General features: G+C 48.4%; 1 protein-coding gene across 3 annotated transcripts in view; it reads right to left on the bottom strand.

The window, feature by feature from the left end:
* Window positions 1-611: 611 nt before the first annotated feature.
* Window positions 612-15187, bottom strand: part of GALNT10 (polypeptide N-acetylgalactosaminyltransferase 10) — a 260526-nt gene continuing 245950 nt past the window's right edge. For 2 of the 3 annotated variants that reach the window (XM_032477168.1, XM_032477167.1), the window contains 4 exons: window positions 10837-11058; window positions 7932-8048; window positions 5151-5300; window positions 4498-4656 (listed from right to left, as the gene is read on the bottom strand). In XM_032477168.1, the coding sequence (XP_032333059.1) occupies window positions 4498-4656; window positions 5151-5300; window positions 7932-8048; window positions 10837-11058 (648 nt within the window). Of the gene's footprint in view, window positions 4657-5150; window positions 5301-7931; window positions 8049-10836; window positions 11059-15187 lie in introns of all 3 variants that reach the window. The other variant, XM_032477166.1, reaches the window with a different exon arrangement.

The raw sequence follows: 15187 nt of genomic DNA, 5'->3' as shown, positions 1-15187 counted from the left end.
GCCGGGCCAGCCAGTGTTCTTTCCACCGCACTCTATTATGTAATCTAATACTCAAAAGCATCACAATGTTTTGGTAAGCAGAGACTTGCGGCTGATGGGTGAGCATAAGAAATGAGCTAAGCTTGTTTTAAATTGTCACTGCCCTCCTGAAATCCTCTACTCCTGGATGTAGTCTATAAGACCCTTTGTGGGCTACCCCACCTGAGTCTGCGAGCTCACCTTCAACACAGGAACTCCTTCTTGCCTCAGGGCCTTTGCACCATCTGTTTCCTTCACCTGGAACTCTCTTCTTCCAAACTGCTTCCTGGCTCATACTCCCTCCTCATGTCATTCAGCTCTCATAGAGAGGCATTCCCAGACCGTCCTACCTGATGTTGGTTCCTACCACAGTCTCTAAAATATCTTGTTTTTATATCCTCCATAGCCCTATTCACATCGGAAATCACTGTGGTTAGTTGTTTTAGGTCTGGCTTCCTCTCTAGAATGATGGCTGTTGGGAATTTGTTCAGGACCCAGCAGAGGGCCCAGGCACCGAGTAAGTGCTCGATGAATACGTTGGGGAATGATGGCATGGAGGATGGCGCAGGACAAGGAATTAGCCAGAGACCACGTTAGAGAAAAGTCTGGAGGTTTACTCAGCAACAGTCACAATCACAGTTGTACATGGTAACTCAGGTCTTCACAAAGGCTCACTTTTCCAGGCAGAAGATGAGATGTTGGCGGTCTCGGGCTTACATTACGGAATATGTCTGACTTCTCAAATATTCCCAGCCTGGAATCCCACTGGAATCCAGCTTCAAGCCTACCACAGAGCAGAAGCCTGACCCTGTTGTCTGGCCCGGCTGAATCAAAGCCATTTGTGGAGTGGATGTTAAGAGGACCTTGTCACTTACAACGTAGGTCCAACTCCCACCCCAGAGGTGGCAGTGGGCCTTGGCTCAGGATGAAGTTTGAACTAAAATGTTCCTTGGATTTTTCACACGAAAAAGCATCAACTGAAAGCAGAAAGTAACTCCAGAACAACACTCACTCCTTGCCCCTCTCCCCCACTCAGAAATCTTCAGAAAATTTAATTAAAAATGCATTGCCTCCTAAGAATTATAAAAGATCACCCAATCTGTACAAACTAGGGATTGCTGAAGCAAGGAGCCCAGATTTCTCAGTTCCTACTGTCAAGTCTTTGCCACTCTTTTCTAACTCCAGAGACTGGTAAAATGGAGATGCACAGGAAGAAATCGGAGCCACTTAAGAAAAAGAAATTCAACAGGTAGGAGGGTTTGAAAAGTGATATGACGTGGACGTTGGGAACCCATGTGCTACATCTTCAGCAAGAACCGCCCTTTCTCCCTAGGTCCTAATGTCATATCACCCATCAGATCTCTTCTGTGGATGTATCCCCTTCTGCCTCTGAGCTATTTCTTCCTAAAATGGGGAATTAACAATTTCTGGACTGTTTTAAAAGTTGAAAACCCCAACGGGAGGCACAAAGTGGAATGGCTGTTCACACTCATGCTTGCACATGCAGCCACCTGCAAGGCTTTGTATGTACAGCAAAGATGTTCTTTGCATTCCTAAATGTTTCTGGACTCTCCCTTTGGAAAGGCTACTGGTGGGCCACACAGGCACGAGACTTCCTAGCCACACCCTGTTTTCTGACCTCAGGCTTAGAAGAAAGGCTTCAGAGGAAAAGGGGTCCACGTTCTCACCCCATTAACAGGCTGACAGCACCTCCACAGGCTCCTGGCTGTTTTCCTGAGCATCAGCCGGGGTGGTGCAGGGACCTGGATCCTTGAAACAGGTGGTTTTGCCAAATGAAGACAAAACAATGAGTGGCTAGTATGTGCAATCAGTTGGTTAGTTAACAAACGCCTTTTCTCCTTCCTTCCCGATTACCTGCTGTGTCAAGTCGCAGCACCTGCAGCCATGGGCTCAGCAATTACAAATGCCACAGCGCTCAGAGGACCTGCCCATCCCTGCTGATGGTGCAAAACCAGACTCAAAAAGAGAACCAAGGGATGGAAAAGAGGATAGCTGAGGACTGCTTGCTGTTGCTCCTGCTTTCCATATGCATCCCCGTCTTGTAGAGAACACTGTCACCGCTTGGAGTGGGACCATTTGGAAATCTAGCCAGTGCTCTGCACTCCACCTGGGGGCTAGGATGGGAGACCGCAGGCGTGGCTTCCAAACAGGGCCTCTCCCAGGGACTGCTGAGGCCCTTCTTGGCCAGACTAAACAAGCTGTCCAGCTGCCCTTTAAATTTGGGGTGTCACTCTCACTCAGTGGAACACCTTCTGGCCTCTGGCCCTTGGGGGCCATCTCCGTCCTAGATCCTGCTCTGGGCCCAATGCCTCCTGCTTTAGGTCAGACATTAAGAAACACACACTCATCCGACAGGAACTGCACACACCACCAAAAATGTTCCCCCTCCCCCAACCCTGCCCCTTTATTTTTGTCTAGCAAGGCACTAGGAAATGATTCAAGTTTTGGGATTGGCTGTACATTTGCATTTTTTTTCTTTTTAAAAGGCACAGTTTTTATTTTAATGATGCTGCACTACTCTGCATCCTAACTCACCTCTCCCAAACTGCAACACTTGTTATCCTAGATTCTGGAAGGGGCCTCAACTTTCGACTCCTTCGCATTGAGGGCCACCTGTAAGGACAGAGCACTCACTTGGACAAGCAAGCTTGGCAAGCTTGGGGCTGCCTCTCCTGCGGCAGGACGGGGGCTGGAGCAGGGCTTGTGCTGAGGCAGATGTGGAAGTGATGCTTTGCCAGCTACATGCTTATTCGGGGTGGTAGTGGTTGGGTTTCCTTCCCTCCCCAGCTGACTGATGGCCTTGAGATCAGCCTGCATTGCAGAAGCAGATTCGTGGCTCTGCTCCCAGATTTGTGCCTCAGTTATTTCATTAGTAAATAACACAACTGAGAGGCTCGACTCTAAGTGGAATACTGATTTCAGGGGCCTCCTGGGCTAGCTGCTGGGAGCCACAGGCTATAGAAGGCGATTTCCATTTTGGAATCAGCGGGTGGGAGGCTGGTTACAGAAACCTTTCCTGTTAGTTTGGGAGCCCTCTGGGAGTCTGACACAAAATTAACAAAGCAAGAGGTGAACACAAAGGACTGGCATGGAGCTGGGTGCACACCTCTTCGTGGGACACTGGGGCCTGCTCTCCACTGCAGCTGCGGCCTTGGTGGGAGGTGGCAGGCGTGAGGTCTGGGCCGAGGACCGGGACACACCAAGGCCTCCAGTATGAGCTGATGGACCACAACACCACCAACCTTGGACTTAGATTATGTCTAGGCTGGGGGCTGCCTTGCACGTATCACCCTTGGCTGGCTCTTTTCATCACAGCATTCTAAAAATCCATATTGGATGTGAGAATACCAGAATCCCATGTGGCATCCGAGCCTATGATCAAATTACAGAGTTCTTAAAAAATCCTCAAGTTCCATATGAAAACCAGAACCATGATGAGTCAGAGGCTAGGTGCTGTGCCCACGGTCCACCCTGGAGGCCTCTGGACTTTGTGAGGTGAACACCCGACACCTCTGTTCCTCTCTTGTGGCAGGTAATTGCCCGAGAGAGAGAAGAGAGGGAGAGAGAGAGAGGAGACAGAGATAGAGAGAAATGGAAGCACTGATGAGGGAAATTCAGCCAGAATTTCTAGTTTGGAGGGCTCCTACCAGGCCTGTGCCACAGGCTCAAGGCCATGTGAAACGCAGCCCTGAAAAGCTGGTGGCCGGGCTGTCCTTTGCCTGGACGGCACGGGAATGGGCATTTCTGGTACCCCGAGAGCAAGGGGAGACCCCCCAGATGTCCATGGTGCAAAGGAATGTCTGGGGGTCCCGCTTCCAACCCCAGGCCTGGCAGCTGGCCCGTGTTGAGTACTGAACACTCTGAGGGCCCCAGGTATGGCCTTCGACTGCGTCTCCTGGGCTGTGACAGAGAACAGACGCTGGGCAGTAACTGCAGTTATCCCAAAGCAGGCAAAAATTTAAAAGGCTGAAACCAGTGGCCCGCAGAAAGACTTCCTTCCCTTCTGCTACGGGTGGCGCTGGTGCTAAAAGCTGCCCCCCAAAAGACAGAATTTGTCTCTCTTTCTAATGGACCATCATTAAAGAGTCAATGGAAGGCCAGGCAGCCTCGCAGGACCCCTTTCCGGGTGGCTGAGGGCTGCCCTGGCACTACTCCCGAATGATGCTCCAGGGAACGAGGTGACTGAGCTGAAAAGGCCCTCCAGAGTTTCCAGATTTCCACGATGCCGTCAGGGGGCCTCCTGTGGGGTCTGTTCTCCACTGCAGCTCCATCACTCAGGGCCCCCCTGGGCCAGGGGGACACCTTGCCCAGCTTCAAGGGTCCCCTCTGCCCTGACCCGGTGGGCCAGCACCTCTTCCATGACGGGGCCCACGGAAGCCCCGCCTCCGTTGGTAGAGGGCGGCGGCGGCAGTGAGTGCCGGAGGGGACCCCGCCAGGCCTGGACGGGAACCGGAGGGCTCAGCTGCTGTTGAATTTTTCCAGGACTGTTGAGTTGGTGTGTTCAAACAGCCACTGCTGGGTGGGGGAGGAGGGGTTGCAGGCATTCATGAAGATCCTGTGGTCGCTTTCACTGCAGTCCATGCAGCTGCCACTGACGGGGTGGTACAGGGTCTTGTCCTGCAAAACAGGGAGGTTATCAGCCCGGCAGTGCTGGGAGATGGACAAGCAGCAGCGGCAAGAGCAGGGAGGCAGGGAGGCTCCCAGGCCTGTCTGAGCTTCCTCCTGAGCACACAGCGGACACTGCCCCCTTCCCTGGCTGTCGGCCTTGCCTCGGGCCTGAGTTGTGCCCTCCGGGATGCAGGCAGAAGTGATGCACATCACTTCCGTGCCAGGACCCTAATCACTGCCCGTCTCCAGTCAAATTTCATTGGCTCTCAGGGCAGTTTTGTTTAAAAAAAAATGGACTCAGTTGCCAACATTTACGATTCTAGAGATTTCACAATCCAGAAAGCTGGATTTCTGGCTTCTTTTGAATGACTGGAGAGCTGGGCACGGTAGGTTTGTGGACCAAATGCAGGAGTGAGGGGATCTGGGGAGGAGTGAGGCACCACATTGCTTTTTTTCTTTTTAAAATCAAGCTGGCTTCCCCGATCCCCCGCGTGGCCTCTTACTTTGCGGTATTTCCACAGCTGGTTGCCCTTCATGCTGTGGCAGTCGTAGAGGGTGACGGGGCTGGTGTGGGAGATGGCGTCAAAGCAGAACTTCTTGGTGTGCTGGGGGTCTCCAGGCCGGATGTCCTCTCTCCAGGTGAAGGTGAACACCTGCGCACACAGGGACAGGATGAGTGGACGGCAAAGTTAGGGGACTTTCTCTTTTGGTAATTATGGAAAATTTTACACACGGCGGTCCAGAAAAAAGTATACTGACCACACCTGTTCCGATGGCCTGACTTCTGTGATTACCAACTCACGGCCAATCTTGTTAGAGCTCCGCTCCTCTGCCGCCCACCCCCACCTGTACATTATTTTGAAGCAAATCCTGGACATGGTATCATGTCAGGGGTAAATACTTCAGTCAGTGCCACGATAACAATGAGAAGTTACCCCAAAGCCCTCAAAATCATCAAATATCCAGAGTTCAAGTGTTCCCGGACTGACTGACTTATTTCTTTTCACAGTCTGTTTGAATCAGGATCCAAACCAGGTTCCCATATTGTATTTGACTGGTAAACTTTTTTTTTCCCCAGAAGCTTTAGTGAAGAATAATTGGCATGAAATAAACTGCACACATTTAAAGTGTACAGTGATACATTTTGACATATGTTTACACCTGCGAAACCATTATCATCAAGGTAATGGATATAAGATACCTATCACCCCCAAAGCGTCCCCAGGCCCCTCTGTAATCTTTTCCTCCTGTCCCTCCTCACTCCCTGTGCCCTGGGTCACCCCGCATCTGTTTCTTGTTATTAGAGATTAGTTTGCAATTTCTGGAATTTTAAATAAAAGGAATTACACAGTATATTCAGTATATATTCTTTTTTTTGGTGTGATTTCTTTCATTCAACATAATTTTGTTGAGATTCACCCATGTAATAACAGCATTTATCAGCAGTTCATTCCCTGTCATTGCCGAGCAGTACTTCAGTGCGTGGTACTCAATTTATCCGTTCTTGGATATTCGGGTTGTTTCCAGTTTTTCGATATTACAAATAGAGCTGCTATGCACATGCATGTACAAGTCACTGTATGGACATACACAACATTTCTTTTCTCTTGGATAAATCCCTCCACGTGCAGTGGCTGGATCATGTGATGAATCAACACGTAACTTTCTAAGAAACTGCCAGGCTGTTCCAAAGTAGCTGTGCCACTCACATACCCATCAGCAGTGTATGGGTCCAATTCACCGACATCCTTGCTTTTAATAGGTTATCATTTTAATTTCCATTTATCTAATAAGTGATGAAGTATTTTTGATGTGTTTGTCATTGATAGACCTTCTTTGCTAAAATGTACAGTGCCCATTTTAAAACTGCATTGCTTATTTTCTCACTGAATTTTGAATATTCTAGATGTAAGTTCTTTATCAGATACATGCTTTGTAAACATTTTCTTCCGGGCTGTGGCCTGCCTTTCTATTTTCTCAAGTCTCCGTTTAAGAACAGAAGTTTTTCATTTTGAAGAAGTCCAACTTATCAGTGTTTTTCTTTTGTGAATTGTGCTTTTGTTGTTTTATCTAAGAAATCATTGCTTGGGTTACCAAGGTCACAAACACTTTTGCGAATTGTGCTTTTGTTGTTTTATCTAAGAAATCATTGCTTGGGTTACCAAGGTCACAAACACTTTTGCCTACGTTTTCTTCTAAAAGATTTTGTTTTAGGTTTTATGTTTGCTCCATTTATGAATGCTCCATTTTGAGTTAATGTTTGTCTATAGTATATGGCGTTTATTAAAAAAAATTTTTTTTGCATATGAGTGTGCATCATTTGTTGAAAAGATTATATATTCTGCACTGAATTTCCTTTAAACATCTCCAAAAATTGGTTGTCCATATATGACTGGGTCTATTTTTGGACTCTATTCTGTTCCATTGATCTTTATGTCAACATGAAACTGTTTTAATTACTGACACTTTATGATACATCATGGAATCAAGTAGTGTTAAGCCTTTAATTTTGTACTTCTTTTGAAATTTTGTTTTGGCTGCTTTATATTCTGTCCATTTCCATGGGAATTTTAGAATCAGCTTCTCAATTTCTACAAAAAAGCCTACCAGAATGTTAGGGTTGTGCTGCCTTTAGGTATTTGTTTGGAAAAAACCAACATCAGGAGAGTCCGCCAACCTATGAACATGGTATATATCTTCATTTATTTAGAATTTCTTTAATTTCTATCAGAAATGTTTTGTAGCTTTCAGTATGCAGGTTTTTCACATCTTTTGTCAGTTACATATCTGAGTATTTCATATTTTTTTGTCATTGTGAGAGCTTGTTTTAATTTTAATTTCTGATTCTTCATTATTAGCATATAGATTGATTTTTTTATCTTGCAATTTTGCTAAACTCAGTTATTAGTTCTGGTAGCTTCCCTGTAGATTCTACTGAATTTTCTTTTTTAAAAATTTACTTTATTTTCATTTTATTTATTTTTTTGAAGTGGGAGGTAATTAGGTTTACTTATTGACTTTTTTTTAAATGAAGATACTGGGGATTGAACCTAGGACCTCATGTATGCTAAGCAGGCACTACCAGTGAGCTATATCCTCCCCTCTCCCACTGAATTTTATACATAGATAATCATACAATCTGCAAATAAAGACAGGTATGGCCCATGTGTGTGCCCTGCATCATCTGACCCTCTGCTTTTGCAAAGGACCTGCATCACAGGCTTATATCAGTGTACACTCCCCAAATGCCAGAAAATCCACAACGGCACAGGAGCAGCCCTTACCTGCATGTTGTTCCAGGCAGCCTCCCCGCGGCCCCGGACGCAGCTCTCCAGCCTCAGCGGGGAGCCCAGGGCCCCGTGCTTTGTGTCTGTGCACAGCCCCGTGCCCACGTTGCGGATCTGGGCAAGAAAGAAGGGAAGAGTGGACCAGTAAGGCACCTTGAGATACCCACCGGGGCCCCCGCTGGGGCGGAAGGAGGGAACCAAGGCAGAGGCATCACCTGGGCTGAGCTCTGAATCGTCCCCATAAAGCTTGCCCTGATTTGGTGAACAGGCCCTGAGCCTCTCGATAAAGGAACACTCGGTCTGCAGAACGCAGCTCCGCTAAACTCTGCTCTGTCTTACAGTGTGCGGGGTCCTGGGGGTGAGGGGGTTTAGAAGGAGGACTCCCAGAGAATTCAATCCATAGGTCCAGAAATAAAAGTTTACCCTCATTCCAGGGGATCTACAGGCTCTACCTCGAAAATCACCCTAGAAAAGGTGTAGGGTCTTTGCTGTTAGGGCCTTGGACTCTGCCTTTTAGGACGGGTGAAAGGCAGGATCCGAAGGAGAGCAGTGGTCTCACTAGGATGGGGCTGCTGTGGTGGGGAGAAGGGTGGGGGAGTGTGGGGGCCTAGGTGCTCAGTCAGCATGCCCACGGCAGGCCACCATGCTAGGTGCTGGTGTCATGGCAGGGAGTCCCCACTTCACAGACATCGCTCCTGGTTTCACTGCGGGGTCGGGAGGGTGGCGGCTGTGAAAAGGCCCCACAGCAATGTCCCGCTGCAGGGAGTCTAATGCCCAGCTGCTGTGTTCTGCACCCACCACCACGTCCGAGAAGAGGCCACAGCCCCATGGGAGGCCTCCAGCCAGTGCCTAAGGTGGCCAGCCCATTCCCGGGAGATGTGGACTCCTCTGGCCGGTGATGTGGCCTGAAGACTGCTCATTAACGTGGCCAGACTTCCTCGTAGCCTACCTGCAGGCTGGGCCCTTCCTACCCCAGCCTGCCTCCCTCGCCTCTCCCCTTCCAGAGGGCAGACCAGCATCACGGTCTGACAGCTCTCCCAGACGCTCCAGGCTCCCTGCTCATTTTTTCTCTTAGGTGTCTTTCCAAAAAAGCCTCTTGCACGTCCAGTGCCATCTTGGTGCCTCCTTCTCAGAGGACCTGAACTAACACGGGGGAGAAAGCCAATAAGCGGCAAAGAAACAAAGAGCCTCATGAGGGAAATCAAGACAACACCTCCTCTAGAAAACCTGTGTTGGTGGTGGGTGGTGCTGGGCAGACGGCGACGACTGAGTCGGGAAAGGTCCCTCTAATTTGCTGTGTGAATGTGAACACGTGACACCTGGTGTTTCTGCTGGCCCAACACGCGTCTCTCCTTCCTCTGGTGACACCTTAATTTTCCCTTGGGGCCACGACTCCTGATCCACCCTGTGGCCAGAGTGAGCCTCCTCCCCTTGCTTCCCCCTTCCTCCAACAGCCACAGTAATGGGTGCAGGAGCCAAGAACCAGACTTCACTCCTGGACCTCTGCTGGCTCTCCCGGGAGAGAGGTGTTTACTTCCTGCTGGGGTGGCCAAGCTGGGGGTTTGTCAGCCGGACGCTTCTGGGCTCCATCTTGCTACTCTCGGCCCGAGGCCAGCACAAAGGGGAGTGCAGTTAAGCAGAAGATAGAGAGACTGATGTCATTTGAGCCCCTGGATCCAGGTATTTGCAGCTGAAGACACAGCTATCCAAGGCTCCTATGGGAATCCATAAATCCCCCCTTTTCACTTTAAAAAGAATTTCGGGCACTCACAACGCTTATGCTTTTGTGCCCCTGCCATGAGCCCCGGTACATCCATCTCTCTCTCAGCTGGAGACTCAGGAGCCAGGATCTGGTGCTGCAGGGCTTCTCCCTAACGTAAGACTCTCCTCCTCCAGCAGGACAGCTCTGGGTGTGGGACTCGGGCAGCCACCCAGGACCCCTTATTCAGAGTCTGTTTGCTTTAAAGCTCTACTGTTGCTGTCTTAAACGCTCTAACGACTTTATCTTTGAGCCTGTAAGTGAGGTCTGCCAGGACCACGGAGCATGAGGTGATAAATGCTATGGGAGCATCTGCTGTTCCTTTCTGCTGAGTTTACACACAACACCTGCGATTCCCCGCAAGTCCTGGGGTCCCACATGCATGGGAGCTCAGTGAGACTCAAAGTGAGGACGGGGGAGCCTATCACAGCTATGACTAAGTGGGGGCACCTGCATGTCCCAGAGGCCACGCCCTCCTTTCCAACAGCACTGGCTTCAGCTGCACAAAGAAGAGCTGTGGTGGTCAGAGACACAGGAGGGACCTGGGAACTCCATCATGTCCTGTCTTACTTGAGTTACTTCCCTGATTGAGCCAATCACTTCAGCAGCAGGGAAGAGCACAGAAGGAAGGGAAAGATGGGGCACCTACAGTTCCTCTTCCTTCAGCTCAGCCTCACTCCTCAGCAAGCCCAAGATAGAGAGCACGGATAGGGCTCGTACAGTATCATGAAGTGAAATAAAAACAGCTGAGTTAGTTTTGTGCAGTGTTTCCACTGTCTTGGTAAGAAACACACATGGCAAGGACAAGGTTTGAAATACAGATGGTGAAATTTCACCCATTCTGCACCTGAGTTAAATGCTCTCTTTGCCTTTAAAACTAGCACCGCAAAATACAAAGATGAGTGGTGAAATCCATGCTAATAATGTGAAGTTCTAATTTTCTCTACTTATAACATTAAATAGCAAACAACAAAAAACACCACAACGAGGCTAGGTGACCACGGAAAGCAACGAACAAGACATATGTGTTTTATACCTCTCCCTGTGCTTTTTCCCTGAATTGTGGACGGGGGTCTGCACGCGCATTTTGCACGGGGCACCCCGGGTCCCAATTATGCGGCTGGCCCCGCCCGCCAGGCTCACCTCCCCCCAGGCTGCAGCCGGAGGCTCCACCGGTGGGTAGAACTTGGGCAGGTCCCAGGCGATCTTGGTCATAAACCACTTGAAACTCTTGCAGTTAAGGGAGCTGCGGAGCTTTTTCTGGGCAGCTACGTCCCCAGGCGAGAGGTGGCGGTACTCAGGCCGGCGCTGGTAGATGTGCTCCGCGTACTCGTCCATCCACACCTCCGCCACTCGCTTCAGGTTCTGGAGGGGACAGGCAGGTGCAAGGGTCAGGCTCTCTGAAGGGCTGAGGCCGGAGTGGGTGCAAAAGGTCCGGGGAGTGGGGGCGGACGGTGGGGGTGGGGGGTGAGGTTTTTAAGTTGCATCAAAGACTCTAGCCCCACTGTGTTTTTAAGCCTTCTATATATGTATATAAGTTACTACTTTTTTCATTGTAGTCAGTTTACAATGTTGCCTCAATCTCTGGTGTACAGCATAATGCTTCAGTCATACATGCACATACATATATTCGTTTTCAAATTCTTTTTCACCATAAACTACTACAAGATATTGAATATAGTTCTCTGTACTATGCAGTATAAACCTGTTGTTTTATCTATTTTATATATAGTAGTTAGTATCTGCAAATCTCAAACTCCCAATTTATCCCTTCCCACCCTCTTCCTCTCTGGTAACCATAAGTTTGTTTTCTATATCTGTGAGTCTGTTCCTGTTTTATAAATAAGTTTTTTTTTTTTTTTAGATTCTACATATAAGTGATATCATATGGTATTTTTCTTTCTCTTTCTGGCAAGCCTTCTATATTTCTATTTATTACTTATGCATGTCTTAAGGACTCTACAACTTACAGTTGAATGATACACTGCTGTGGTTTTTCTTGCCCATCTCTCACTTCCTCTTTTTCTAGTGGTCACCTCCCACTGATGTTCCTTTGGGGACCGCCCCTGCCTTACTGTTATCTCACTGTCTGGAGGAAAAAGCATGTGACCCAGCCTGGCCAATGGGAATACAGACAGCCTCAGATACAGGGATTGGTCAGTAATGAGCATGTGACCTAAGCCAAGCCAATCAGAATCAAGAGGCATTAGTCGTGGGATTTTTTTCTGGAACCATAGGGAAGAATTGCAGGATAAGATCTGATGGATAGGATGCTAGAAGAGCTGCTGGACCCTGTGCAAAGCCTGTCTGAGACAAAAGTCAGCGCAGGGTGAAGCAGAGTGGCGGGCGAGAGCCAGGAACACATATCTTCTTTTAATTCCTGAATCCAGCCATGTCTGAAGCCAGAACTACCTGAGGACTCCCCACTTCCATGTCAGTAAATTCCCTTTCTGCTTACCCCAATTTGAGGTGGGTTTTGTCATATTCAAGGAAGGGTGCTGCCCATGTTGCCTGGTAAAAACAAAGTATAATTTGCAGAAGGTATAATTCCTTCAGCAGCTGGAATATTTCACAATCCTCTGAGGTGTGAAAGTAGCTGCTACTTTCCTGGTGAAGCCCAGAGATAATGAATAAAAAATGACAGCACATTACTGGCGAGTAGAGGCAGTAGCCAGTGAGGAAACATCCTGTTGGTGAGTAGACTTGGAGAGAGAGGAAAAGGGAATTCTGCATAACTGTGATGAAAATGCCTCACTCCGTGTGCAGTGCAGATCCCGCCTGCTTGGAAGCTGGCTTACAGCTGGCTTGGAAGAGCACAACCCTGGGGCTCAGGGGACATGCTCTGCTCGCAAACATCTTCCTCCAACCCCTGGCTGTTGCCAGACATCCCCCAACCCCCTTAATTCTCTAGGCTTTATCAGAAAGCTTTTTTCCTACTGCAGTCCAAATTTCCTTCTGAAGGGTTTACCCTTCAGCAAGTTAGGGCTTGAGGCTGTTATCGGGCACTTACACCTCGGTGTAAATGACTGCTCCAGAAACAGAAGGTAAGGCTGCTTGGCAGATTTTCTGTAAAGGGCCAGAGTAAATATCTGAGGCTTTGCAGACCATATGGTCTGAACACTGACGTAGCTCTCAAGCCGCCCTAGACACTGCGTAAGTGAACGGGTGTGGCTGTGTTCCAGTAACGCTTCATGGGCATTGAAATCTGATTTTCTTGTCACAAAATATTATTCTTCTTTGGATGTTTTCCCCTCAGCTCTTTAAAAAAGTAAAAGCCATTCTTAGCTCACGGGCCACACAAAAATAGTTTGCTGACTCCCTAGTAAGGAGGAAAGAAGCCAACAGGAGGGAGGCCCTGATATCAAAGCCAAAATCCTCCAACTCCTCACTTGTGTTGGCTCTGAGTTTGGGGCTAGGAAACTACGAAATGTCCTTGCCGCTGCCTCATTTTTTCTGAGTGCTGAAGAGGTCAACAGTGGGTCAGAAAACAGTTCAGGAATAGAGTTAACCCCATGAGGGCCACTGCACGGCAGAGGCTGGTTTTAATTTAAAACTGTGCTCAGAACGCTGAAGGCCTAGAGGGGCCTGCACCTCGGGACACTCTCCTTTTCCAGTTCTGCCCACCCAGGTCTTCGGGCTCACTGTCTGATTTGCTCAGGATACAGAGACCACTGTGGTTTTCTCTTCATCCACAAGCAAGGATGGCCAATCTGACCAAGGAAAGGTGCTGAAATTCACCAGGGTTATTTTTAAAGGATCAAACACATAATATTCTAATTTGAATTGATATTTAAATTCCTATTTTAATGAAACTGCATTTTTCCATACATGGCTCAAGAAGTCATTTCTCCCAGATCTTGATCTTCTGTACAGTTGACTGGAGCAAAGTAAAGGACTTCACATTTATTTCTATTACCTCTCCCCCTGCGAGTCATGAAAAGGGCTGTGGGATTTTAGTGGTAGGAGTGCCCCTTTTATCCCTACTCCTAACACTTTCCTAGCTCTGGGTCCCAGTCCTGTCTGAGGCACCCCCCACTCTTCTCGTGCTTGGATCACAGGGATTTGCCCAGATTCTTGGAATGTCTCCAAACAAAAATCAACTTTTGTTTTGCCAAGTTTGAGTGGGTTTCTGTTCTTGCCTTCCCAAAGATCCCTTTCTCAGAGGTACAGATGAGAAGGATTTTAGCAAATTTAGTAAATGAATTAAGATCAGCTACTTGTTCTTGAGGCAGGCAAGCTGGTGGCTGGTTCCTGAATTTCTGCTCCATTGCTGCCTGACTGTCCTGATGTCTGTACACCTTTAGTAAGACTTTGGTTTCCCTCTTTATCTGGCTCTCTTTGGGCTTTTACAATATCAGCCCTCAAATCTAACCATGCTATGTTCCGGGGGATAATGCTTCAGAAGTATCTGGTTGTTAAAACATTAAGCAAATATGTAAAATAAGACCTGCAACTAGGTGAGGGCAGTTAGATACTGTGATGAAAAGTCAGAGGAGCTTGATTCAGGCACTTTTGGTCCTGCCAACCTACATGGGCACCGCCCAGATTAACTGGTTTTAAGTCAACAGAAACTAATTCAGTACTGACAGGTGAAAAAAGAAGTTACAGTATTTAAACACAGAATTCCGATAAGATATTGAAATCAACTGCCCAGTCTTGCTAATATTAATGCTGACATGAATACTGCTGCTGTCATTAGCAGTCACTATTTAAGGGACAATCGCTCTGTGCCAGGCACCGGGCAGAACCAAGTGGGCTAGAATTCTGGCTCTATTTACTTTGTGCCTCTACATTTCACTGTCCTCACCTCTAAAATGAGGATTAAAAGCAAGCGAGAATTAAGTGATGGAAGTACGTAAGATGCTTTGCACCATGCCTGGCTCACATGAAATCTTCACATGTTACTACAGTTGGCTATTAGCCATTGAATTCATCTGTGGATCAATAAACAGGACTTGGCAGTGTGTCTTTACCGGGCGGGTCTTATACATAACATTTCTGGATAGGGAAAGGATGCTTTAGAAGTCGTCCTGCTCAGGGGCCAGAGGTGTCCCTGTGGTCTCACAGTCCCTAGTACCTGGAAGAGTCGGAGGCTTGGGCTTTCCAGCAACTCTGGGTAGTTTTCCCTCCTGGCACCTCCTCCAGGATTGCCAGTGGTATTAAAGATGAAACGTGATTCCTGCCTCTCCTGCTGAATCTAGAACCCGATCTCCGTGGAACCGGGCTACCCAAAGCACGGGTGGCTGGGGCGGCTGTCGTTGGAAGCTTCAACCACTAGAGGGCACTGCCGGCTCTCTTTTCCCTCAACGCCGGTCCCCGTAGCAGCCCTGGCCGCCTCCTGAGCCCAGCATCCCACCCGCGGAGGGAGCCCGGGAAGACCGCTCTCTTCGAGCCTGTCTTCCTTGTAAGCCGCAGGACAAGGGCTCTTCTGGGATCCAGAGGCTACAATTCTACACGTCGTCAGAGGACGAGGGGAGGGTAGGCAAAGGACTGA

Source organism: Camelus ferus, chromosome 3 (assembly GCF_009834535.1).
Source record: "Camelus ferus isolate YT-003-E chromosome 3, BCGSAC_Cfer_1.0, whole genome shotgun sequence".
Lineage (NCBI taxonomy): Eukaryota > Metazoa > Chordata > Mammalia > Artiodactyla > Camelidae > Camelus > Camelus ferus.
The sequence above is the reverse complement of the archived record's forward strand: the minus strand, read 5'-3'. Positions and strand labels throughout refer to the sequence as shown.